This window comes from Maylandia zebra, linkage group LG5 (genome assembly GCF_041146795.1).
Source record: "Maylandia zebra isolate NMK-2024a linkage group LG5, Mzebra_GT3a, whole genome shotgun sequence".
In the NCBI taxonomy this organism is placed as follows: Eukaryota; Metazoa; Chordata; class Actinopteri; order Cichliformes; family Cichlidae; genus Maylandia; species Maylandia zebra.
Genome location: NC_135171.1, coordinates 18,154,950 through 18,179,919, shown reverse-complemented (window position 1 = coordinate 18,179,919; position 24,970 = coordinate 18,154,950). Strand labels below are relative to the sequence as shown.

The window sequence follows — 24,970 nt, the reverse complement described above, 5'->3', positions numbered from 1 at the left end:
CTTTTTAGATCTTAGAAATTTTATTTGACTTCTAATTTGATGCCTGTTTTGTTAAAAAAAAATAGTATTTTGTTTCGTTATTCATTTTATTTGTATTTTTATGTATTTATTCGTTTTATTTATTCAGTCATTTTTTTATTTCAGTTTTTAAACATCTACATTTGTAATTAAACAGGTCACACGTCCTCGGTGGCTTCTACGCTTTGTATTCTTCTCTCAAAGGGTAGAAGCGTGAATTAAGGTGCTTTAGGTGAACAGTTGTGCCACTGTCCCCTGAAACGCATACAAAGCGTCTCTGCGGTGAAGGTGCTTCTTGTTGTGACTCCAGGCACTAGGTGGCGCTGTGTCACAAACTGAGCGCTCCTTTCCCCCCTCTCACCTCATCATCGGCAGTGAGCGACCAGTTGCCTAGTGACGAAAAAACTGTTCAGCAGGGCTGATTTCCTGCGTTTCCAACATCTCGTCGCTGGCGCTGACCTAGGGGGAAGTTTTTTCTCCCAGCAGATTTGTTTGCGTCGCATTCACAGCAGGATGCGGGACTGAATAGAGCTGTTACGCTTGACGGGAGCCGGTCCTGTAAACTTTTGGCGTTTCGGGCCTCGTAATGAAGCGTTTTGAGGAATGATGAATAATTACACTTTCATCAGGGTCGTTGGGAAAGGGAGCTATGGGGAGGTGAACTTGGTGAAACACAAAACAGACCGTAAACAGGTGAGAAACAGAGCGGTTGTAAGTGGAAACAAACCCCAGATATGTTAAAATAAGCACGCCTTTCAACCACATGCTAAACGTTTTCGTAGAGACCCTAAAACCCTGCTAAGTACTGCTAGCACAAAGTTAGCATAAGTCCTGTAAAGTCTCACGGACTGAGTTAAGGTTTTATACCCACTGAAAACCAATGTTTCTGCTAACTTTGGCATTATAACAACAGCTTAAGCTTGTTGACCACTGTGATGATAATATTTCTATACTCTATTATTGCGTCTGACAGACGTGAAGTAGTCCATTCATAACTGACTTATAAATCAGAACTCTTTGCTCCTATAACTCAGCTTTTCATTGCACAATTTGTTTTCTTTCACGATGAAGCATATATGAAATCACCTCCTGCAACACGATTTTTGTGGGCCAAAGTTTGTATGTACATGAATATTTGTAATGATTTCTGTGAGATATGCTATGCCAGTTACAATTAGAGTACCATGTGTAACTCCAGAACTTTGTTTCATTTGGATTAAACCATCTTCTGATATTTTTATTTGTTTGTGGTACAACTTGCACATTTGCTCGATCCAGCGTGACAGATGGATGCAATTAGCATTTTCTGCCGTTTTGTGACCAAGAATTTCATGTTAAAATTAATTCTCTCAGCATTATTTTGGAATAGAACCATATCTCATTCAGAAAGTTATTTTATTATGTGTTCAAATATGTATGTAAATAAGTTTACAAGACTATTTGAATCTTCTTTTTCTTTCTTTTTTTCATATTTTAACTAGCCAATACTCAGACATTTATTTATTAATTTTTCCGTAATTACAGACCCGTTATGAAATACCAGTGAAATTTTCAGGCATGTCTTTAATAGTTTCCGAGATATTCATATTCAAACATTTCCTCAGATTTCAATGTGAGGAACAAGGTCTGAAAGTGGCTGATCCATCCATCCTATTTATTTTTCACATATGTCACAGTGGGAGCTGGGCATTATTCAAGATGTCATAGGGGAAGCAGCAGTATGGCACCTTCTAGCAGTGAGATGACAGAGCTACCCGTTGTACCATTGTGGGTTGGCCTTTTAAAAATATAAAAATTTTCAATGCATCTTCTAATAAACTTGTATGCATTCATATAGTTTAGTTTTTGTTTTTTAATGTATTTTTTCATAACAACTATTGACCAGTGTACTTCATTAAAGGTGTTCCCAGGCTGCTAGTCTATAGAGGAACAAAGGCATAGACTTGTAAAATCTATTCAAAGTGCATAGGTTTTGTTTTTCAGCACACGTGTTTGTGTTTCTTGTAGTATGTTATAAAGAGATTGAATTTGACCACCTCCTCCAAACGTGAACGACGTGCTGCGGAGCAGGAGGCGCAGCTGCTGTCTCAACTGCGCCATCCCAACATTGTGACTTACAAGGAGTCCTGGGAAGGAGATGACTGCCAGCTGTACATTGTGATGGGTTTCTGTGAAGGTGGAGACCTCTATCACAGGCTTAAACAACAAAAAGGAGAGCTGTTACCCGAGAGGCAGGTGGTGGAGTGGTTTGTCCAGATAGCCATGGCATTGCAGGTGAGTTCTGCATCAGTTTATGCATTTTTTCCATCATTTATTCACATAAAGCGACAGTCACTCTCTTATTTCTCTTATTTTGTATATCAGTACCTACATGAGAGGAACATTCTTCATCGGGACCTTAAAACGCAGAATATCTTCCTGACGAAAACCAACATCATTAAAGTGGGGGACCTTGGCATTGCCCGAGTACTGGAGAACCAGAATGATATGGCCAGCACACTCATAGGAACCCCATACTACATGAGTCCTGAACTCTTCTCTAATAAACCTTATAACCACAAGGTATTTTGGATATCTGTTTAAAATGACTCCTTGTCTTTGAAGTTATATAAGCAGGGTAAAGGACTGGGATGACTTATTAAACACAAATGTGTAGTATATGGAGTCAAACACATCAGCTAGGAGGCAGCAACTCTCAGGGCTTCATTAAAGGGCACATTAGCACATGCATAAATAGGATTTCCTTGATTGTTGTTCCCAGGCCGTTGGTGCATAGAGGAGTTGTTCTCTAAGCAGGACAAAGACATAGACTTTAGTAGCTATTAAAAGTTTTTTGTTTCAATGCAGAAGGAAAGCTTTGGCAGTGCACAGAGACAGTGTGCCAGGATGATCACATAAGAAATGAACTATCGTGTTTCTTTCCCACAGAAGTGAGACAGTGCTAGCGCTCTGCCAAATAGGTTATGGCACCAAACTGTATGTGTAACTTTAGCTTCCCTGATATAGTGTTTTATTGGCTCATTACATGTTAGCACACTGTGCAGTATAACCAAGGAATGTATCCACTAATACTGGCCCACATTAGGGCAAAATGTTATGTAGCTGAGGTATCCAGCTTATAAATGAAAGAAACTGCAAGTAGTAATGTAGACAAGTTAACAAGTACTTATGCTTTGAGTACTTAATTTAAAGGTCACATTATGCCAGGTACAAAGTCATGAAGTCCGCTCTCATGAATGATGCTCCCATAGACTTTGTATGATAATGATGCATACATCTTTTTATGGGTTTAATTTTTCTGTCTCTAGTCAGATGTCTGGGCCCTGGGCTGCTGTGTATATGAGATGTCTACACTGAAACATGCCTTCAATGCCAAGGACATGAACTCACTGGTGTATCGTATTGTAGAGGGAAAGGTGAGCTTTATATTTTAACATATTTATGTTTTAAAAAAAATTATTATTCATTTTTTATTCGTGTTTTCTTTAGGTAAAGTATTGTAAGTTACAGTATCTATCCATCTATCTTTGTCTGGGTTACAACCTGGAACACCCGCCAGTCTGCCACAGGGCTAACACAGTGAAGCATACAACTGTTTACACTCACATTCACACCTATGGTCAATTTAGAATCACTTGTTAACCTAGTCCATGCATGTCTTTGGACTCCAGGAGGAAGCTGGACTATCTGAAGAGAACCCACACAGACATGGAGGAGAACATGCGAACTCCTTACTGAATAAATCCATTTGAATATATTATATCAAAATAATATCTATACCACAATGTAGTTTAATGAGCCTAAAACGTTTGGATGATTTTGTGAGTGTCACTTAAGCTCACTTGTTTACAAGCCCAGACTGTGGTTTCTGTGTGACTGATAGGTGTCTTCAACCATTTGGATTTGTTTTTTAATAATTAACACTTGTCCCATGTGGTTTATTCTGAACGGTGATAATTGTCTTCTGGGTTTCTAAACAGCTTCCACAGATGCCCAGTAAGTATGAGCCCCAGCTTGGAGATTTAATCAAAAGCATGCTGTCTAAGAGACCTGAAGACAGGCCCGATGTCAAACTCATTCTCCGGCAGCCCTACATAAAACGACAAATTGCCATGTTCCTTGAGGCAACAAAAGAGTAAGTTCCCTCTAAGTCATTTTAATGAAAAAAATCAAAAATGGTGTTTTGAAATTTTCTTTGTATGTTTTTATAACCTGATCATTTCTGCCCCTCTCTTTGTGCAGTGATCTCTTTGTTCTTAAAGGCTTATTATGTGTCTTGATTTTCACTTCCCCAGAAAAACTGCCAAGTCACGAAAAAGACCTGTTGGTGGCAGTGGTGATTGTAGGACCAGCAGTGTGTCACCTGTGATGTCATGTCAGCCAAAGCCTGAGAGGCTGGCTCCCAGTCCACAACCTGAACCTCGTGCCAGGGTAAAGCGGGTAAGTTAAGGATGAATACTAATACTGATTTACCGTAATAAAATGAATCCTATGACTTATATTATTTTTATTTACACAGTGGTAGACTGATGGAAGCCACACATATCAGTGTGTAATGGTAATGATACTCAGTCAATCCTTTCTTTTGAGTTTTCTTATTTTCATCTCATCTGCGCTCATTAAAAAACTCCCCCCTTTGTGGAAAGTATTTGTTTTCTACTTGGATATAGCTGCTATATAGAAAGAACACTCCTATTAAACTTTTTGTGATTCAGTTAAAGATGTTCATATAAACAAGGAACCCTCTGTGATTGTTATTTTTGTTGTTAAACTCAGAAAGACGACAAATCGCAACACTTTAAAGGCCGGAACGGTGTGGTAGACAGCACTCCCATCCAGACGCCTCCGCCATTCAAACCCTCTTCACCTGATGCTCTCAGAGCATCCCTGCTTACTGTTAGCAATATCGATATTGATATCCCCGTGCAGCTGGACAATGACCTGATACAGAGACAGGTGCAGAGGCCCCAGCCTGTCGTGTCGCATCACCGGGCAGCTAATGAACCTCTCACGCACAATGTGAGCAAAGACAGCAAGGTGAGAGGGAAACCAGATCCCTTTCCCCCTCCTTCGCCACTAAAGCCCCCTCTGAAGTCTGTATCAGGTGTTTGCAGCACGAGAGAAGACGAAGGGAGGGTGGCCGGTGACTTGTCTGACTTTCAGCGACAGGCCAAATCAAACCCTGGGGACAAGTTATCTATCTCGGGGGAGAAAAAGATTTCAGATATGGACGATAAGGATGATACCATGGAGTTACTTAAAAAAGCTGATCCACAGGACCCAAATCCAGAAAACGAGGTTCTAGAAGCAGATGCAGACAATAAGAACAACACTGTGACTCTTTTCAAGCATGCTCCAGCACACCTACCTACCTCAGACATCCAAGTAAGTGTCCTAAAGTACCTTCTTTTGATGTTTTCATCTGGAGTGTTCGGTGTTTGTTTTATTTGTTCAATTATATCTCTGTAGGAAAGCCTAGAATCTACTGAAAAGCTGTTAGAGCCACTCCCTCCACCACTGGTGAGTGCTAAATAATGCAGATATAGTATAGAACACGTTGCCTCGTGTTAATGCAATTGTATTTGTGTTTTTTCAGGAACCCGTTAAGGAAGAATCTCCCTTACAAGCCAGTAAGCCAGATCGAGCTGCTACATGTCTAACTCCTCTGTACCTATCATCAGAACCATCTATATCACAGCAGCACAGAGGAAAGCACACAAGACAGAAACATGAGGACCAGGACAAGGTAAAGACTGATACAGGAGTGATGTTGCTGAAATCATTATCGTTCTAATGATATTTTAAAGGAATGGCAAGACAAAAAAGAATGTGTCTGTGTAGGTTCTCAGTCATCAAAATCATCCAGGCATTCTTAAGAGCTTGACAAGGAAGGGAAGTGGAATTCTTCAAGTTTGTAAAGCTGTTTCACCTCTCATCCAAGACGCTTCTTCAGTTGTAAAATAATCGGAGGAGAGTCCCTGTTGGATGAGAGGCGAACCGTCTTCACAAACCTAAAGAAATCCAGTTGCCTTCTTAACGATGCTCTCAAGAATGAGCTGCTGATCTTCTTTCACTGACCTTTCACTGACTCTCCAGTCAGCAAATTTCATTTAGCATTTGTTTTGGTTAAGATCTATTCCTAACCACTTTCTATTGCAGTGCTAGCCAGCTAGCATGCGTGACAGTAACAAAGGAGTGAGTTAGGCTAATTAAAGCAGTTGTTGCATCTTGTTTTGTCCTTTCAGTCCAAGGTGGCCGCTCTTAGACCTTTACCTCAGCTTCCTGTTGATACTGTAGCTGTGGAGGGGAAAAAGAGGAGCAGGAGGAACTCGGAGACCAAGAAAGCTGATGTGACTGTGACCTCAGAATCAGTTAGCTCCCATAATGATGGACTTTTACCAGCACCACAGGTGAGGGCATTCCCCTAAAACCACAGCTTTTAATTTCTGAACATTTGCTTTGCCTAAGACATAACGTTTTTGAGAGAGATAACAGATTATCTATATCTGCATTTTTTAGTCTTCTACATCTTAGAAACAAATGTCAGCAAGAGTAAAGAGAACAGTGTCAAAACAGGAGCAAGGCCAAGGCTATACTCAAACTTTGATATTTTATTATTTCATTATTACAATATGATGACGTCAGCCTGTTATGGCATCATTTGACGTTGTAGGCCGTCGTATTGGAAAAAATAGAAAATATGTTGTTCAGCTCCATTTCATATGTTACATTATTCAGTATAATTTCTTGAAAGTTTTTCTTCAAGGTCAATCTTTACTTTGGGTGCTAACAATGAAAGTCAAGGTCAAATGTTTAGCTGATCTATCTAGCTGATCCCAAGGCCTAGAATGTTGTTGTAAAGTTTGAAGATGATCTATAATAAATTTTGGGGAGCAGTTTTTACTGATTTTCACCAAAATGAAATCACCTCGAACTGTGAATGCTAGTCTGCTAACCAACAGACAGACAGACAGACAGACAGACAAACAAATAGATCCAATTACATACTGTGTAATTGGATCTGTGGGGGCAGAAAGGTTATTTCTGTTTTAATTCTTGTCATGTTTCATAGTTTATGCAATATTGTTCTATCAAATTTTATTTTTAGGATCGTCCCCTCTCTGCAAGAGAGAGAAGAAGACTGAGGCAGTCCCAAGAGAGTGCCAGACAACCATGTACGATACTCGAAACTCAAAGTGGAGCATTTTGTTGCAAAACAAACAAAAGGATTTACAGAAATTAATATTTGTTTCTACATTTCTGTCTCTGATTAGTTTTCTGTCTTCCCCAGGTGTTAGTGCTGTACGGAGGGCATCTTATGATGTCACGTCCACCAAGGCTGAGCACGACAGTGCCCCATTTACTCGATCTGTGTCTGCCTCTTTTGCAGAGTCCAATAGTAAGGTACAGACACGCCACCCACTGTGACAGTGCATTGACTTTACTGTTCATTTGTAAGCTACATTACATACTGACTGTGGCACTGGCCTGACTGAGAGTGACCCACTGCAAATTCTGCCTATTGTGAGGCTAATCTGATCCTATCGTACTGAGTCTGAAACACATATCTGTGTTGTATCAGCAGGATAAACTGCTGGAGCAAAAGTCAGATGAAGATGAATGCAGCTCATCCACAAGTTCCACAGAGCGTTCAGAAGGAGACTGCAGGGAAAGGTAAGAGCATACGGCAGTAGAATTGAGTGCAACTTAGCTGAATTATAAAACTGAACCAAAACCTAAATTTTCTTAAACGTGTTTATAATCCATGTTTTGTGGTCTCTCTGCAGAAAGACTGAATCCAGCGACATGCACGACTTAGTTAATATGATGACTCAGACTTTGAGAATGGATGTTGGAGATGGTGTAAGCGAGGGGGACAGAGGCAGATTTGGCTCTACCGCACTGCCAGAGTTTAAACTGAACAGGAAGTACAGGGATACCCTGTTGCTTCATGGGAAGGCTCGAGAGGAAGCGGAGAACTTGTCACTCGGTCAAATAGGTTAGATGCTTTGTTCAAACCCTTTGCAATATGTCAGTCTTTATGAAACTCCATTGTGTTAAATATGTATGTCACTTCAGAAGGCTCTCCATCTGGTCCGGCCAAAATAAGAAGAGCCATAGAACGTCTGAGAACAGATGTGGTGAAGGGCCTGGGGGTCAAGCTGTTGGACAAAGTGCTGGAAGTGATGGAGGAGGAGGATGACGCTAAAAGAGAAGTGGGTAAAACACATCCAATATCAAGATAAAATTACATGGATAGGTCAAGGTTTAATAAACCATATAGTAGTGGAGAGGAGAAAAACATTATTATACCAATCTTCTTGGTTTTAAAAAAATCAAGAACAATATCTAAACAAGTGCAGGCCTCACTTCTCTCAGTTCACGTCAAAGTTTATGGGAGAGCTGGGAGAAACCCCAAATGAAAATTTTGGAGTGGCCTAGTCAAAGTCTGGACTTAAATCTGATTGAGATCCTGTGGCATGACCGTAAACCATCCACTGTGGCTGAAGAGTGGGTCAAAATTCTTCCAGTTTTGTGAAAGACTTATTGTCAGTTTTCACTTGATAGCAGTTCTTGCTGCCAAGGGTGGCACAATTAGTTATTAGTTTTAGGTTTTTCACACAGGGCCAAGTAGGTTTGGGTAGCTTTTTTCCTGCATGAAAATATAATCCAAAAACCATATTTTGCATTTACTTGGAAATATCTTTGTCAGATATTGGAATTTGATGTTGCTAAACATGAAAGTATAACAAATATGGAAAAAACTAAGAAATCAGGAAGGAGGTGAATACTTTTTCATGGCCTCGTACATTCAGAATATCTAATGAGACTAACAAATTTGCCATTAAAACACCACTCGTGATCATGTACAGATAGACATGCCAGTTCACAGTAAACTGACCCCACTTGTCTTCCTTTTTTTTTTTTTTTTTTTTAGCTGTGCCTTCGCAACCTAATGGGAGATGAGAAGTACCAAGCCTATGCTGTAATGGTGAGGCAGCTGAAATTCTTTGAGGATATGGCCTTTAAGATTTAAAAAGCACTATATATGAAAGCTTAAATGTTTTTCACAATCGTCTGTGTGGAAACCCCGAAGTAAGCTGGAGCAACAAATCTTAAATGATGACGCACATCAAGATGGTCTTTGCAAGAAATATACCAGCATTCATGTTCAAACATGGACTGAATTGAAAACTGCTCAAAGGCATTTTTTTCCTGCCATTACCAACATGATTGTTTGGGACTGTTACATTTTTTTCCAGACAACATGCAAGATCTCACTTCTGACTGCAGGGTTTATCATGGGACTGTCATACAGATATAATCTTATTGTGTACATTACATGTAAATGAAGTTAATTTCTTTCTCTTGTTTTAAAACTTAATTTCAGTATAAACACAAAATGTGAAAGCATCTAAGGATTTTCCAGATCCCTATGCAAATATTTTTGTCATGTTTAAGCACGCTCTGTCTTTCCATTTGCTGTAGAGGAATATCACCTTATGTATAATGCAAACCAGAATTTCTAGAATGGTTACATCTGTTGAGGACACTAAATCTTCCCCCTACTGCTCAATTGTATTTTCTTATAGACAAAATAATGTAAATTAGATGTAGATATTAACATGTGAACAATTTCTAATAAATCCTTAATGTATTTCTTGTTTATTTTTCTTGTTCTTGTTTCTTGTTTTATGTTGAAAACCAGAATAAAACATTTAATTGATAAAAGAACTAAAACAAGATGACTGCATGTGCATTCTCAGCATTCCCAAACATAAACATAATTTAAAAAAAAACATGGACTGTATCAGGTGTTTATTATGTGAAACACAGGTTTCATTGCTGGGTAACACTGTAACAAAGGGTTCTTACTAAATGCTTCAAATGTGAATTGCAAGACTTCAGTACAACATCCAATATAAAAAGATGTATTAACAGGCAGATACGGGGTGCCTGCGAGTTATTTGTGCTTCTTCTTTTTGGTGCTTTCCTGAGGTTTTTGGCTGGGCTCTGCAGTGCTCTCTGGTAAAGCCGGCTGCCAGGACAGAGGATTCCTTCTGAACATAGGCCATGGAGGCAAGGTCAACTAAAGCAAAGAACAGACCCAAAATTAAGTTATGATGGATGTTGTTAAAGGGCTGGACAGGTGTGAAAAAACAAGCGAAAACAACAATGTGTCTAATTCTGACATGTTTTCCTCTCAGGCTGAAAGGAGAGCAAGGACAGAAACATGTAACAGGTGCACAATGTATCTATCATGGCAAACTTACCACACAGGAGACAGCAAAACCAGCCAAGACAATGTACACTGTCCACCCGAACTGTTCAATGATCAGACCGTACACAAATCCAATCGCCTGCAACAATTACACAAATATCTTAAAATCTAACTTCAAGTAAAAATTAAAAAAAAGATTGTGTGAAATTTTGGTTAGTTACCGCTGAGATGAGTATTATTCCCTGGAAAATCTGTTCTGCCAGCTTCTGACCTTTATAATCCTGGAAAACAGTTGTTTGGGGAGGGAGGAGTGTGTGTCAATGAATCTCTTATTATTATACGTGAAAAGGATGTACACCATGATTGCTTAAGCCCTCCTATGCTACTTAACCCCCCCCACACACACACACACACACACAAGCAATAACAGAAACAAGTACCAATGTCGTCATTAAAACAGCTTTTTCTCAGTGTAAAGTGTGCAGATGAATATAACACCAAGACCCTTCAATTCCTGACTGAAGGTTGCAGTGTAGTAATGAGTTTGTCTTATGGGTCCGAGCACACACATCAAGCTTCTTTAGGTAAGACAATGCATTTGCAATATCAATAACCAACTAATAGCTGCTGAGTCATATGGTAAACCTATCTTTTAAATCTTCTTAATTAGGAAGAATGATCTTCTTCACGATTTTAGGTTTAGGGGATAAATCATATAACAGCTGTTACCTGCGTAGCCACAGACACATCGGCCAGCTACCGTTAGACAGGTTAACTTTAGCTCAATAGCACAGCATGCACGAAAGTCAGTGCGAGCCTGACCGTGCAGTTTCTGATCAAATAACCCAATTACCGCTTACCATATGCGTGGGGATAGACTTGAATATAGGCAGCATGTTTCCAAATGAAATAAGCTACCATAAAATTGAAAGAATTAGCGAGAACAAATCGAAGGAACTGAATTTCCGGTTTCAAAAAGATACGTCTGTAAACGAAAAGGACCCAATTACAGCGGAGGAAACCGCGCAAGCGCAAAGATCTACAACGCATACGGATTGGACGAAGCCGTACGTGGTACAGTCAAATTTGGGTTTAGTATGATTGGCCACACAAGTGCCAGTCAAAATATGTGGCTCCATTATTTTAGTTATATATATATATCTATATATATATCTATATATATATATATATCTCTATATCTATATCTATCTATATATCTCTATATCTATATCTATCTATATATCTATCTATATCTATCTATATCTATATATCTATCTATATATATCTATATATATATATATATATCTATATATATATATATATATCTATATATATATCTATATATATATATATATATCTATATATATATCTATATATATATAGATATATATATAAATAAACGTAGCTTATGACACGTTTGTGTTAGTAAAACGCGACAAGATGTAGTTTTTTCAGTCAGGCACATCAGAGACACCTCTTACTACGCGAAGGCGTGTGGATGGGGCGGATTTGATGATGTTGAGTTGGCAGTTTGGTTTCAAAGTGAATTCTTCTTAAAACTCTGCAAAAATTGCAAAACTTTTGTTTGTTTTAACGTACTAAAAGCCAACGCTAATGTCCGCTAGTTTGCGGGTGGTTTCTCGTGTTTATGAGGTTTCTGCCACGCAGCGGTACAGCAGCAGTCCTCATTAACTGCCAGATGATCCTGCGCCTTCTGCGCGCAAACCACCTCTGATGTTTATGTTTTAACCTTTTTATTATTTGGTTTGTTTTCTTTTCCTTTCACGTGCTGGAGGGACGGATGAGATCATTACTATGGGACTGAGGAGAGGTAGGTCAGTTTGAATCATTTGCAGCTTAGCTGTAACTAGTTCTGCAGAGTGTGTGAAAAGCAGAAATAGAAAACTTGCAGAGTAATAATGAGAGGACTATATACTTACTGTGTCTTTCAGTTAACGTGATCATTCTTGTGCTGCTGGCTGTTGCCTTCCTCATCATAGTCCAGCGAAATCTCCTCAATCTCAGTGACTTTTTGCACACAGAAAAGCCAGGTATGGTCATTATCTCTGTGTTCGAGTCTTCACTGTAGTGTGGGGCACACACTCTTTCGTGGAGCAGTTAGGTGAATTTAAGTAAAGCCATACAAAAAGTTGATGTAATGCATTTTTAAATGTGCCTTTATGTGCAGATGAAGGGCTGATTCTTCCCTTTGAGTCTGAACTGTCTCCAGACTTGAATTCGGCAAGGACGGGTGAGGAGATTCCTGTTCTCATCACCGCTGCTGAGGACAGACTTGGTGCTGTTGTTGCTGCCATGAACAGTGTGTACAGGAACAGCAAAGCCAATGTTGTCTTCAACATCGTGACCTTGAATGAAACCGTCGCTCACTTAAAGTAAGATATTTCAGCACGTCTCTCTCCTTAGGTGCGGAAAGGTGGGAGTTTGTGAACTTGGTCATATTTGACCTGTCCTTTTCTTTATTTTACAGAGCATGGCTGAGTAATACTAGACTAAACAGTGTCAAATATAAGATAGTAATTTTTAAGCCTGAGTTACTTAATGGGAAGATATCTAAGGATCCTCAGACCCCGGAGGCTGCAAAACTAGTAAGACAACTACAGGCATACACATGTTGTTTGCATGCCTTCCCCACTAGCTAAAACTTGTTTTAACTGTATTTTTTTTCAGCTGACCTTTGCCAGGTTTTATCTTCCTGCTTACATTCCCGAAGCAGAGAAAGCTATCTATTTGGACGATGATGTCATTGTACAAGGTGAGAAGTCTCCAGAAATGAAGAGATTTGGTTATGAAATGAGGCCCCCCTTTTTTTTTTTTTTTTTTTTTAAGACCAGTAAATTCTTTTCTGTTGGCTCTCAGGTGACATTCAGGAGCTCTATGAAACCAACCTCAAACCAGGACATGCCGCAGCCTTCTCTGATGACTGTGACTCGGCATCTGCCAAAGGCATTGTTCGTGGTGCGGGAAATCAGGTGGGCATGACCCACAAGAGCTTTTCAGAGTAAAACAAAAAGTTAAGAATATCATACACTGTGATGCTTAATTAGATGACAAATCTCTGTTAACAGAATAATTACATTGGCTTCTTGGATTTCAAGAAAGAAGCTATCAAGAAGCTGGGGATGAGAGCCAACACTTGCTCTTTCAATCCCGGGGTCTTCATTGCCAACTTGACTGAATGGAAGAACCAAAACATCACCCAGCAGCTGGAGCACTGGATGGAGCTCAACACACAGTAAGTGACTCAGACTGGCGCAATAATGAATGGACTTCAAACAAAGGAAAAAAATCCTACTGTTAGTTACAAAACATGAATTTAGAATAGACCTTTGTTGTCATTGTACATGTACCTTGAAATTTAATCCAGTGAATCTCTTTCTTTGTTTTAAAACCGTGATGTTTTCCTTTTCTCAGGGAGGATCTATACGGTAAAACCCTCGCAGATAGCGTTACCACTCCTCCACTCCTCATTGTTTTTTACAAACGCCACTCTAGCATTGACCCCATGTGGCACGTGAGACACCTTGGTAAGTTCTGGCTGATTTCTAATTTTAAAAATTGCACGCTTGACTTTTCTCAGTTCATGGGCAGTTATTTTGCGCCTTGGTTTTTCCACACGCTTCTTGCAACCCTGTTGACTATTTTGAATGAAACGCTTGATTGGTCGATGATCACGCTTCAGAAGCTTTGCAATTTTGAGACTGCTGCATCCCTCTGCAAGATATCTCACTATTTTTGACTTTTCTGAGCCTGTCAAGTCCTTCTTTTGACCCATTTTGCCAAAGGAAAGGACGTTGCCTAATAATTATGCACACCTGATATAGGGTGTTGATGTCATTAGACCACACCCCTTCTCATTACAGAGATGCACATCACCTAATATGCTTAATTGGTAGTAGGCTTTCGAGCCTATACAGCTTGGAGTAAGACAACATGCATGAAGAGGATGATGTGAACAAAATACTCATTTGCCTAATAATTCTGCACTCCCTGTATAGCTCGTTACCCTAACCTTAACCATGTTCACGTTCTAACCCTCAAATCTAACTCCAAACGTTTTTTTAAAAAACTTTTTTTCCTGAGTGGACATCAGCAGGTTTATTTTTTCCATGTTAAAAAACTATGACATCACAACAGTGTTCTTGTTCACTTGCAATGTTGAACTTTGACAAACGTTAATGCTGCTGATTCAAGAACAAGTCCAACGTGGAGATATCAGATACATCCACAAGACCAGGCTGCTTGACAAGCTTTTAAAGACACATTTAGCCTCAGAATCTAATTATTTATGTGGTCTATAAGGCCAGATGAATACTATGTAAATTACTTGGGGGTAAATCATTTAAATAGGTAATTTTTTTCATGGTGCCAAGTTGTAGATTTCTCTGCCTTCTTTAGAATATAATGGATCTAAATGGCACCTTGTGGAGCTTACAGTGCCGTAATGAAAGTCAGTAGCGACGCGTCTCTTCACAAATTACGACATGCTTTCTTAAAAGAACAAAAAATATTGTGATCACTTAAATGTAAGAACTATTCTTTTACTCTTTTATCTGACTTCACCCATCAACTGTTTCGCTCTTCAGAAGAAAGCATGAATTTAGTTTTGTTTTTCCATGTTCACCACCACATAATAAGATACTTCCATTATGTTCAAGAAAAAGGCAGCGATTTCTACATCTAATATTTTTAAAATGGTGGAAATCACACCAAAACAATCCAGATAGATATATGGCAGGCTGTTCATTAGTCTGAGCATTTTGCTGTAACTGACTTAAAACAGCCACCTCCTAGCCTTGTCTTCACTTCTAACTAATACATGCCAGTGTGGTCAAATGTCTCTGCAAAGAGGCAAATTGTCAGTGTCAGACTAGTCCTACAGCAGCCTTTTGATGTCATTAAGTGACTTTTAATTGTGCAAAAACTCTGTGAAAGATAAAAGTATTCAGATCACATGTTTGATGATCATACAGGATGGTCCTGTTTTGGTGATAAAAAAATATGTTTCTCTTCATACAATAACGGATTATATTTTGTGCTTTCAGTGTTAAATATGCTAAATAAAAGAAACAATTCTGTTCATTTTTCAGGTGTAACAGGTGCTGGAAGCCGCTATTCTTCCCAGTTTGTGAAAGCTGCCAAACTCCTGCATTGGAACGGACACTATAAGCCCTGGGGGCGAGGATCCTCCTTTACTGATGTGTGGGACAAGTGGTTCATTCCCGACCCCACAGGAAAATTTCACCCTGTGCGAAGACACACGGGGGACAGCTAGACTGAAAAATGGGCTCCTTGAACCTTCAGATCGGGTTCGTAGCAGCAGGAAAACTTCTTCATATCTCAGGAACTATGCAAATGTCATGTGTTTTAGTTCCATCGTCCTCCGAATGTGGACCTGCCTATTCTCATCTTCCAATGAACAGAGATTTTTTTTTTCTATATCCAGAGTATATTGTTGATAGCTTCGAATTGCATTTTTTTAGAAATATTTTGTTAAACTAAAAGTAGACCATTTCAAATACTGTTTTACTCCCACTCAGCTGAGCATAAACCATCCTTGTCAAAGTAAATGGCTTTTAAGTAGGTGTGTTTAGCAGCTAAATAAGGATTTATTTACTTAATGTGCATATTAAATGACTCAATTATCTGAGCTGTCGTTAGAGTGAGTCACAGCCACAGCTTATTCCTGCTTCTTTCTGATCAGCTAAGTTTGAATTATAATCATTAGCCATGCAAATTCCTCATGTCAGTACCTCAGTGCAGTACTTCCTGTGGAAAACTATATTTTTAAGTCTTGTATAAATCCTCTACAGGTTAACTGCAGTCAAACTAATGGTGCATGTTACTTTACCATAATAAACACTACCTGTCCCGCTTTCATATTTAACAAAAAACAAAAACAAACAAAAACTTTTTTTTTTTTTTTTTTTTTTTTTTTTTTACACGAACCACTAAGATCACTGCACCTCTGCAGGAACAGAACAGCTTTGCACGAACATCTCCTACTTTAGTGCTTCATTATCAGCATTTTCCTACTACCTGTTTAAAGTTCCCTTACTGGTGTAAATGTCTTTTTTTTGTATATCAAATAAAGGTTACATGTTTATTAAACTCTCGTGATTCTTTTTTTGTCCAATATCTGCTAAATCTTTTTACAATTGCATCTTCTTCAGAATTCGGTACCTTTTGTGACAGTGTGCCAAATATCAGGCTTAAATCCAGAATTTGATTTGATTTCCCAAAAATAGCAGTCGCCATTTATGAATCAGAAATTGCTACACTTTTCAAACATGTCTGAGGGATTTGCAGAAAGTTGATAAATATTTGGAAAGTCCAGTCTTTTGTGATCATACCGTTGCTTTTGTTGTGTACAGTGAAGATGCTGGTATCTTTGGTCACCTCTACATGTGCTAGCTCTCATTTTCCTAATAGGGATGGACAATAACAAAACAAAGACACTGTAGTTAATACCTTTAAAATTAGGCTAAGATGTTTCCCAGTGGGTTGTGTCAGATGGATGTCCCTCCCTGAACCTGGTTCTGGAGGGTTCATCCTGTTAAAAGGGAGTTTAGAAAAGTTAGTTTTTAATCACCAAATGTTTGCTCATAGGGGGTTGTCCGATTGTTCAGGTTTTCTCTGGTATTACTGTAGGCTCTGTAGATATAAATAAAACTGAATTAAAGAGGGTTTTCATATTGAAATGTACTGATCTAAAAAAACAAAAAACTCCACACAGCAGAAGGCAACAGATTGTTTCTTTTCAGGTTTATTACCTTGGTAGTACGATGTCTATTTACACTGCAATACAAGATATTACAAAGATCTTGTAAAGAATCAGATATATACAGATGCATGCTATGCAATAAAGTCCATCTCTTGGTTGGTGGTTATTCCAAGAAAAACAAACCGACTGATTTATCAGTTGAAAACTTTCAGATTAATCCCACAGTAAGCTGGGTTCAACCCAGCTGTACTCTGAAATCAGTCCACTAGCAGGACAAGTGAAGGCACCCAAGTGACTGTATATCATCATTTTCATGCATTCTGCTGAATCCAAAGTCTGAATGTCCACCAGGCTGCAGGCACCCGCTCAATCATTTAAAATCAGTGTTGAAGTCATAGGCGTCGTCTGTGATAGCTGTTGAGAGGCTGATGTCAATGGGGACAGACTGAAAACGCACGTTTCCTTTTTTTCCTGCAACGAGAAAGCAGGAGATGTTAAGTAGCTGCCTTGATGGGACCAATATTCTAGTGACAAATGAAAGCAATCTTTTTCAAAACATTTACTTTTGATTGTCTTTTTCTGTAGTTTCTCAGCTTTCTCCTTTTTATTCGAGTCCTCCGTGGTTTCAGTCTGTAAGAAGAGCGGATGGTTCAGTTATTTAAACTCAACAAGCTCAAAAATATACAGTGTGTTTTATTAAGAGAAAAAAAAAGGGTTCCAGTCATCAGGATCAGAGTTGGATTAGAAGTCTTCATGAACAATTCAAGACTTGCATTTTTGTCCTCATTTCCAGAAGAGTGGACCATCATTAACATTTTAAGCAGCTCTATTGTTTGACAGGTTTCCCATCTGTAATTACCTCGCTGCTTTCTTCGTTCTGCTCTGCTTCTTCTTCTGTGGCTGCAGCTCCAGGCTTTCCTTCAGGGATGTCGGCGACACTCAGCAAACCTGAAGTTGGCCCTTTAGAGGTGAATCCTATACTGCTGGCCTGGTTTGGAAATCTAACAGCTGCAAAAGGGAATGTTTTCAACAAGATTAAAAAATGAAAACACTGTAATACATTCACAAGTGCTGACCTGAAAAGCCCACTTGAGGCCTCAAAAGGCCAAACTGCAATTCTTTACACCTCACACGAATAGAACATTAATATTAACCGTAACTACTTCCTGCACTCTCAACTTTTATTTCTAGACCTCTATCAACCAATCCCTGAATTTCAAAACAAGCATCAGATGGGAAAGGAAGGTGATTTTATGACTCTAAATGTGCATGATAGTTGTGTCAGATGGATTGGTCCATTTCACATTTTGGACCTCTTAAAACCATTTGAGCATCATTTGCTTATTATTTATTATGTTTAATGTTGCTGACAATGTCCTTTTCCAGCAGTATAACGGACCATGTCACAAAACTCAAAAATCAGCTGAAACCTGCTTCCTCTGAAATCTTTTGGGATTTCAGTATCGACCAAAACCAGAGGAATATTTCCAGCACTTCACTGAATCTATGCCACAAGTAATTAAGGCACTTCTGAAGGCAACAGGGGCTCTAACCCAGTAACTAACCAGGTGTAACTAATAAAGTGGCCGGGAACCATTTACCTCTGTAATAGTGTACTGCGTTTGCCTTACATTACACAATGACACTCCCCCCCCCCAAAAAAAACTTCACAAAATTTCACATTAATACCTTTCAGAGTTTCCTTGTTTCCCGTTTTTATTTTGTTTAGATTCCAGCCATTCTGCATCTCAGTGACCACGGCATCAGACAGGTAGGCAGGAAGGCTGTGGTTTTCTGGTGCCTTACAGTGGTAGCTCAGTTTGGCTCTGAGGAGACATCAAGCCAGAGAGCAGGATTTTTTTTAATTCAAAAGCACTAAGCAGTTTGCCAAGCAGCATATTTACAGCTCAGTACAGCACAGTATCTGGATCAGAGTTGGATTAGAAGTCTTCATGATGAACTCCAGAAGTGCATTTTGTCCTCATTTCCAGTCATGCACTGCAGCTGCCCACCTTCCCAAGACAGTATAAAAGTGCGCACACTCACCCTGTCCAATCTGCAAGAAACGTGGTGGCCGCCTGCTCTGTGTTGGGAACGCCGCCCTTCTGCAAATAACCACGCTTTTTGGCGAAAAGGGTCAGAAACTCCAGAGAATTTCTGAAGTCTGGGATGTTATACTGAAGCATGATCTGGAACAATCAGAACAAATAACCTTAATTTATTAAAACTGTAATTTACAGCAGCGACCAAATTTGTAATGTTAACACCTCCTGTGAGAGAAACTCTTCGTACCTGGGTCTTATCACACTGCTTAAGCAGATTCCTGACAGCCTCCAGCACACTCTCACCGCCTTCCTCCACCTGCAGGCTCCTCAGAGCCATCAAGGCCGGAGGGTTGGATGGCGATGCCACAACTCCTGGGCTGTCTATTAGCTTCACATTCTTTGCGATGTGCACCTCTTGCATCATTCTGGTGAATTGTAGAGAGGAAAAAAAAAATGATGATGCAAAACAAGCGAGAGGGTCAGAGAAACGTATTCACCACCAATATTCACTTAAATTACAACTTTTAAAGCAAACTAAACAGAACAATTGCAAGCAGTGATACAGAAGAGTTCTACTTAGAGACTGGATTTTTAAAGATTGCCACTTACTTGGTGGTGCCTCTCTTGATGCCAACATTGCATGCTAGGGACCCCTTTATACTGTTGATGATGCTGCTCTTCCCAACATTAGGAAAACCTGAAGGTAAAAGCAAGTGTGCAAAAGATTCAGTACCCTGAACAATTGACAGTGAATGAAACACCCATCAAGGACATTGATGGCAAAAAAAAAAAAGAAAAAGAAAAACTTACCGACTACGCCGACTCGGAGTGAACCTTCACTCTGCGTTTTATCAGCGTAGCTTATGAGCAACTCTGCAAGACAACAGTTTCCAAAGCAGGCTGCTCCTCTGGATCTGTCCAGCACTTCATTAGAGGCCACTATCCTGCGCTTTTTGGCTTTCTAATGAAGAGCAAAACAGAGATATCATGAACAGTTAAAGTGGCTGAGGACTGCTCTTTTGTAAAAATGGATACCTCGTGTCTGCATGCATAGAGATTTTTAAAAATGATCCACAAACACATCTCAGCTCTGCGTAGAACAGGCTGAATTAATCATGTGGTTTGTTTACTACTCTTGGAGGCTATAACCAGTTATAACAGCACAGAAGAAGCTGTCCAACCTTCTCAGTCCTCCACATCATTAAAAAAAACAACAACCCTAATTTCTAACATTTCTTAGTAACCACAGAACTCACACTAGCCACTGTTGAATAACAGTTTTAAAACACGCTCGTTATTTCAGCCCTCTATGACAGACAACTCGTGAAAATGAATAAACTGCATCTGTGATCTAAACAGACGGTGGACTGCTTCCAAAGCAGAAAGTTGGAGCTGTCACCAGTTCAGTATTGACCAAACATGAGATGTGATCAGTCTCCCTTTCGCTTTTTAGTTATGATGTTGGGTGATGGCAAGAAAATCATTTTAGCAAAATCTCACTGTGCAAAATCTCAGGTGAATTGACTCTTTTTCAATCCCAGGCGGAGACACAAATCTACTTGGGGTTGTGCCACGCATCCAGCGTAAAAATAACTAAATATAAATCAAACTTACGGAACTACTGGCTGTTGTGGCAAAATCTGAATGGCAAAGTCTTCATGTTTTTAAAGTGTGGAGAGTAAAATGCACCACCTACCACAACTCCATCCCGCAGCTGTGTCGATGCTTTAAATGCCACAGCAGGAAACTCCTGCTGCAAACACTGGATCCACCTTTCCACGGTCTCTTTTGGCACCAGGTCTGCAACAGACAAAGCCAAAAACCAGTTTAATCCAATGAAATTCACGCAAACACATCAGGGTTTAAACTGTACGTGAAACATGAGGCAGGATCCCAAGTCAATTTACCTATTTTGTTTAAAACCAAAAGTAATTTCTTGGTGCCTCCTCTCTGCAGCACAGCCTCCTCGAGCTGTGGACACCTGCACCCCAGTGGATCACGAGCGTCGAGGACTTCTATTACTACATCAGATGCATCGATTACCTGAAACAGAGGAGATCCCTTGAGCGTTAAGAGCTATTATTCTCCAGGGTTAGACCACACCTGGGAGCAGGTAGCTTTACCTTGTTTAATTCAGCACAAAGGAAGTGTTTTGAGCTCCTGTCTGGGGCAGGCTTTTTCTCTGACTGAGTTCCATTGTCATCCTATTTAAACAAGACAAGGTCAGCAGAGAAGAGCTTAAAAGTTGAATACACATAAGGTCTTAGCGATGGCCTTTTTACCTTGCGAGCCTTCTTCGCCGTGGGTTCTGCTGCTTTACTCGCAGCCTCCTTCTCTTTCTTCCTCTTCTCGGCTCGCTGCTCCTTTTTAGCTTGCCTCCTCTTTTCTTTTTCTTCCTCGACCTATGAGACAGATTCATTGAAAGACTCTTACACTTTACCAACACAAGAGACATACTGCACATGAATGTCATGATGATCAAAGCACAGACTTTTTCATGGTTAGATCGGGACTGTGCATTAACCTTCAACATGCTCCCGTGATGATGTGCGCAAGAAAAGCCATTTGACTGCTAACCTGTAGCCTCCTCTGTTCTGCCTCTCTGAGGATCTCCTCTTTGAAAGGAGCACTGTTGGGCACTCCGATATCCTTCTTCACTCGTTTGCTCACTCCTTTCTTCTTTGCCTCTTTCCTTAGCTTTCTGTTGTGCTCCCGGACCTAAATACACGACAAGACTGGGTCACTCAGTTACATGGGGACACAAAAATCCGTTTGAAAAAAAAAAAAAAAAGAGTCTGGTCCACATGGGCCTCCTGTGGGAAACATTTACTCAAACGTCCTGCTAGAAGTTAGTGTCAAAGTTAAGGCGCTTACCTTCTTCTGTATTTTATAACGTTTGGCACATGAGAGCCGCTTGCTTGCCTTCTTTAACTCTGAAGACGACAGAAAAGAATAAAACAGTTAGTGGTTGTTAGCTGGAAGCCGCGCTAAAGCAGACTGAACAGGTTTACCGGCCACCAATGACAGCCGCTAGCTCGTTAACCGCGTGATTAACAGACCAGTAAAGCTCTGTATAATTATTCCACTTTATTCATAATGAAGTATTATTGTAACAACGTTATTTACTTACTTGGTCGTTTCATGATGGAGCCGCAGACCTACCAATGTGACTGAAATGCTCTCACACGTGGGAGACGGAGAAGTTTGATGTCATGTCACTTCCGGTTCTTTCAGCGTGTGGTTGGGATTTCGCCACCTGCTGGTCAGGAGGGTTTAGTTACAATCTTGTTCTTCTTTCGCCACAGCGGATCATCTGCCTCAGCCTCATCCTCTGTAGCTCCAACCGTGTCCTTCTTCATTACGTCCATGAATCTCCTCTGTGGGCTTCCTTTTTTCCTCCTCTGTGGCAGCTGCATATTCAACATCTTGTGTCCAGTGTATCCACCTTCCCCCCTCTACACGTAGTCAAATATCTCAGTCTTCAAGGTTCAAGGTTCAAGGTTCTTTATTTACATGCATAGTTATACAAGTATAACACACAGTGAAATGTAGCCTGACACGCTCCTCGACATGAGCAAAAAAAATTGGGGGGGGGGGGTGTAGAGGAAAAACATTATATATATATATATATATATATATACACATATAGTATATACATTGGGTGAATGTGCAGTAGTAGCAGCAAGCAGGTGAATTCTGTACATTAATATGAATAGACATCTGACTATTTTACAGGATAGACAATATAAACATATTTAAAATTAAAGGAATTGAAATGTACATTGTGCCTTGGTTTAGTGTCTGGAAGAGTCCTGACTCAGTCAATTATAGATGATGTGAGAGGGCGGGTGTGTGTGTTTAGGGCACGGATGGCTTGGGGATAGAAGCTCCTCTTGAGTCTCTCTGTCCTTGCCCGGAAGATGCGGAACCTTCTACCAGATTGCAGAAGTTGGAACAGTTTGTTGCCAGGATGGGACGGGTCCTTCAGTATCTGCGCTGCTCTAGTCCGGCATCTCCTGGTGTAGGTGTCCTGAAGCGGGGGGAGAGCAATCCTGCAGCAGCGTTCTTCTGTACGGATCACTCTCTGGAGAGCTTTTTGGTCCTTCACACAGCTGTTCCCAAACCACGATGTCATGTTCTGTGTGAGGATGCTCTCCACAGCGCCTGTATAGAAAATCCTGAGGATCTTTGGAGAGACCCTGAACTTCCTCAGTTGTCGTAGGTGATACAGGCGCTGCCTAGCCTTTTTGGTCTGGACCTGAATGTGGGCAGCCCATGTCAGGTCTGAGGAGATGTGGACACCAAGATACTTGAAGGACTGCACCCTCTCCACTGGAGCTCCATTGATGATAATGGGCTTGTAGTCAAGTCTAGTCAAGTCAAGTCAAGTGGCATACTGTCATTTCAACCACGTGCAGCGGTACAGTACACAGTGTAGCGAGACAATGTTCCTCCAAGACCATGGTGCTACATATAACATATAACAGACAATCAACACAGGACTACATAAAGTGCGATTGTGCAAAAATAACAAAACCCCCCAAAACTAAACACAATGAAACCAGACAGAACAGAACAATACAGACACAAGACAGTGCAGACACAACAGTGCAATAGAAAAGTGCAACAATGACAGTGGGAAAAAGCAGCTTGATGTATGAAGGTGTGTGTGTGTGTGTGTGTGTGTGTGTGTGTGTGTGTGTGTGTGTGTGTGTGTGTGTGTGTGTGTGTGTGTGTGTGTGTGTTTAATCCAGTCACTGAGTTTTCAGGAGTCTTGTTCTCTAACTTCGTCTCCTAAGCGTTCAACCTCAGATTTCCCTCTGATGTACTTATTTCTAATCTTATTCATTCATCCGGGTCACTCCCACAGAAAATCCCAACATCTTCAGTTCTGCCAACTACAGATCGGCCTCCTCTCTTTTGGTCAGTGACACTGTCTTCCAGCCGTATATCATACCAGGTCTAACTAGTAACTTATAAACCTTCCTTGTCACTCCTGCTGTTATGCTTCTGTCACAAATCTCTCCTGACACTTGTCTTCAGTTACTCCACCCTGATTCAATTTTCTTCTTCACCTCTCTTGTGCACTGTCCAATGTTTTGGATGGTTGACTCCAGGTATCCTAACTCACCCACTTTCACTACCTTTGCTCTTATCAGCTTCCCTATACCCATCATCCTTCTCTTTCACACATTTCTACCCTGTCTTGCTCATTCCTTTTCTCTCCAGAGCATACCTCCAGATAGATCACAGTGTTATCTGCAAACATCACAGTCCACGAACACTCCTGTCTGACCTCATCTGTCAACCTGTCCATCACCACTGCAAACAAAAAGGTGCTCAGACCCAATCCCACCTCCACTTGAACCCATCTTTCACTCCTACCTCATACATTTCCTGCACCACCCACACATACTTCTCTGCCACTTCTAACTTTCTCCTGCAGTGTCACAGTTCCTCTCTTGGCACCCTGTCATATTCTCTCTTTACATCCACAAAGGCACAGTGCAGCTCCTTATGACTTACTCTGTGCTTCTCCATCAACAATCTCAAATGCTCACTGATCATCACCTCTCTTCTCACCCTAGCTTCAACAACTCTTGCAACAAATCTTATGTACACGTGATATTTTGTATAAATAAATAAATAAATAAATAAATAACACAGCAAATATTATTTGTATTCCTTATTTTTGTGTGTTCTCATTCTTGCTGGCTCCTGAGTGCAAATTTTAAATCACCAGAAACGGATACGTGTTGGAATTACATTTAAAAAAAAGCCCAATGAATTTGAAACGAATAAAAGAAATTGAAAACATTCTGCACAATAAGAATGAAACAACCCCAAAACTGCAAGTCAAAGCACAGGGAAAATAACGAAAAACAAAAATCATTGGAAGACAATCCCTGGGGGTAAGAAGGCAGAAGAAAGTAGTTGGGGGTC

The 24,970-nt window shown here is 40.2% G+C and overlaps 4 protein-coding genes and 1 non-coding gene across 7 annotated transcripts; 2 read left to right on the top strand and 3 right to left on the bottom strand.

Moving 5' to 3' along the window:
* The first annotated feature begins 405 nt into the window (after window positions 1-405).
* On the top strand, window positions 406-9,685 carry nek4 (NIMA-related kinase 4). Of its 3 annotated transcripts, none has more exons than XM_076883916.1 (16): window positions 406-711; window positions 2,026-2,292; window positions 2,383-2,580; window positions 3,327-3,434; window positions 3,999-4,153; window positions 4,314-4,458; window positions 4,795-5,403; window positions 5,488-5,538; window positions 5,615-5,764; window positions 6,264-6,428; window positions 7,127-7,193; window positions 7,310-7,422; window positions 7,604-7,692; window positions 7,806-8,017; window positions 8,098-8,234; window positions 8,957-9,685. In XM_076883916.1, exons 1-16 carry the CDS (start codon window positions 622-624, stop codon window positions 9,053-9,055), a joined length of 2,655 nt encoding a protein of 884 aa, XP_076740031.1. In that variant the 5' UTR covers window positions 406-621; the 3' UTR covers window positions 9,056-9,685. The 3 variants fall into 3 exon arrangements, with proteins under 3 accessions (XP_076740031.1, XP_076740032.1, XP_004545166.2); XM_076883917.1 differs by having other exon boundaries at window positions 7,601-7,692; window positions 8,101-8,234; XM_004545109.5 differs by having other exon boundaries at window positions 7,601-7,692.
* Window positions 9,686-9,822: 137 nt separating this feature from the next.
* spcs1 (signal peptidase complex subunit 1) lies at window positions 9,823-11,258 on the bottom strand. The gene is made up of 4 exons (XM_004545110.5): window positions 11,101-11,258; window positions 10,462-10,521; window positions 10,293-10,379; window positions 9,823-10,108 (listed from the first exon to the last, which is right to left on the bottom strand). The coding sequence occupies exons 1-4, from the start codon at window positions 11,134-11,136 to the stop codon at window positions 9,983-9,985; spliced, it is 309 nt and encodes a 102-aa protein (XP_004545167.1). The 5' UTR covers window positions 11,137-11,258; the 3' UTR covers window positions 9,823-9,982.
* A 450-nt stretch (window positions 11,259-11,708) lies between these two features.
* glt8d1 (glycosyltransferase 8 domain containing 1) lies at window positions 11,709-16,369 on the top strand. The gene is made up of 9 exons (XM_004545111.3): window positions 11,709-12,071; window positions 12,193-12,291; window positions 12,429-12,633; window positions 12,729-12,846; window positions 12,929-13,013; window positions 13,118-13,230; window positions 13,327-13,493; window positions 13,673-13,785; window positions 15,349-16,369. The coding sequence occupies exons 1-9, from the start codon at window positions 12,056-12,058 to the stop codon at window positions 15,531-15,533; spliced, it is 1,101 nt and encodes a 366-aa protein (XP_004545168.1). The 5' UTR covers window positions 11,709-12,055; the 3' UTR covers window positions 15,534-16,369.
* A 639-nt stretch (window positions 16,370-17,008) lies between these two features.
* On the bottom strand, window positions 17,009-22,297 carry gnl3 (G protein nucleolar 3). Its single transcript, XM_012917452.4, has 15 exons — window positions 22,158-22,297; window positions 21,902-21,960; window positions 21,605-21,745; window positions 21,310-21,429; window positions 21,151-21,231; window positions 20,935-21,070; window positions 20,724-20,827; window positions 19,838-19,988; window positions 19,637-19,724; window positions 19,275-19,452; window positions 19,029-19,171; window positions 18,672-18,808; window positions 17,842-17,990; window positions 17,546-17,612; window positions 17,009-17,453 (listed from the first exon to the last, which is right to left on the bottom strand). The coding sequence occupies exons 1-15, from the start codon at window positions 22,168-22,170 to the stop codon at window positions 17,353-17,355; spliced, it is 1,668 nt and encodes a 555-aa protein (XP_012772906.1). The 5' UTR covers window positions 22,171-22,297; the 3' UTR covers window positions 17,009-17,352.
* LOC111501481 (small nucleolar RNA SNORA47) lies at window positions 20,091-20,223 on the bottom strand. Its single transcript, XR_002721512.1, has one exon. It is a non-coding gene; the product is annotated as a small nucleolar RNA SNORA47 (small nucleolar RNA).
* Window positions 22,298-24,970: the final 2,673 nt, after the last annotated feature.

Excerpts from the sequence above, each read along its gene's own strand:
- glt8d1 (XM_004545111.3), top strand. Across the intron at positions 12,292-12,428 it reads TTTGCACACAGAAAAGCCAG|ATGAAGGGCTGATTCTTCCC; the intron begins GTATGGTCATTA and ends CTTTATGTGCAG. Across the intron at positions 12,634-12,728 it reads GAAACCGTCGCTCACTTAAA|AGCATGGCTGAGTAATACTA; the intron begins GTAAGATATTTC and ends TTTATTTTACAG.
- gnl3 (XM_012917452.4), bottom strand. Across the intron at positions 19,989-20,723 it reads AGCTGCGGGATGGAGTTGTG|AAAGCCAAAAAGCGCAGGAT; the intron begins GTAGGTGGTGCA and ends GCTCTTCATTAG. Across the intron at positions 17,613-17,841 it reads AGAACGAAGAAAGCAGCGAG|ACTGAAACCACGGAGGACTC; the intron begins GTAATTACAGAT and ends CTCTTCTTACAG.
- spcs1 (XM_004545110.5), bottom strand. The coding sequence starts at position 11,136 with ATGCTGCCTATATTCAAGTCTATCCCCACGCATATG. Across the intron at positions 10,522-11,100 it reads AGTCTATCCCCACGCATATG|GATTATAAAGGTCAGAAGCT; the intron begins GTAAGCGGTAAT and ends ACTGTTTTCCAG. Across the intron at positions 10,109-10,292 it reads GTTTTGCTGTCTCCTGTGTG|TTGACCTTGCCTCCATGGCC; the intron begins GTAAGTTTGCCA and ends TCTTTGCTTTAG.
- nek4 (XM_004545109.5), top strand. The coding sequence starts at position 622 with ATGATGAATAATTACACTTTCATCAGGGTCGTTGGGAAAGGGAGCTAT. Across the intron at positions 7,693-7,805 it reads GAAGGAGACTGCAGGGAAAG|AAAGACTGAATCCAGCGACA; the intron begins GTAAGAGCATAC and ends GTCTCTCTGCAG. Across the intron at positions 8,018-8,097 it reads CTTGTCACTCGGTCAAATAG|AAGGCTCTCCATCTGGTCCG; the intron begins GTTAGATGCTTT and ends ATGTCACTTCAG.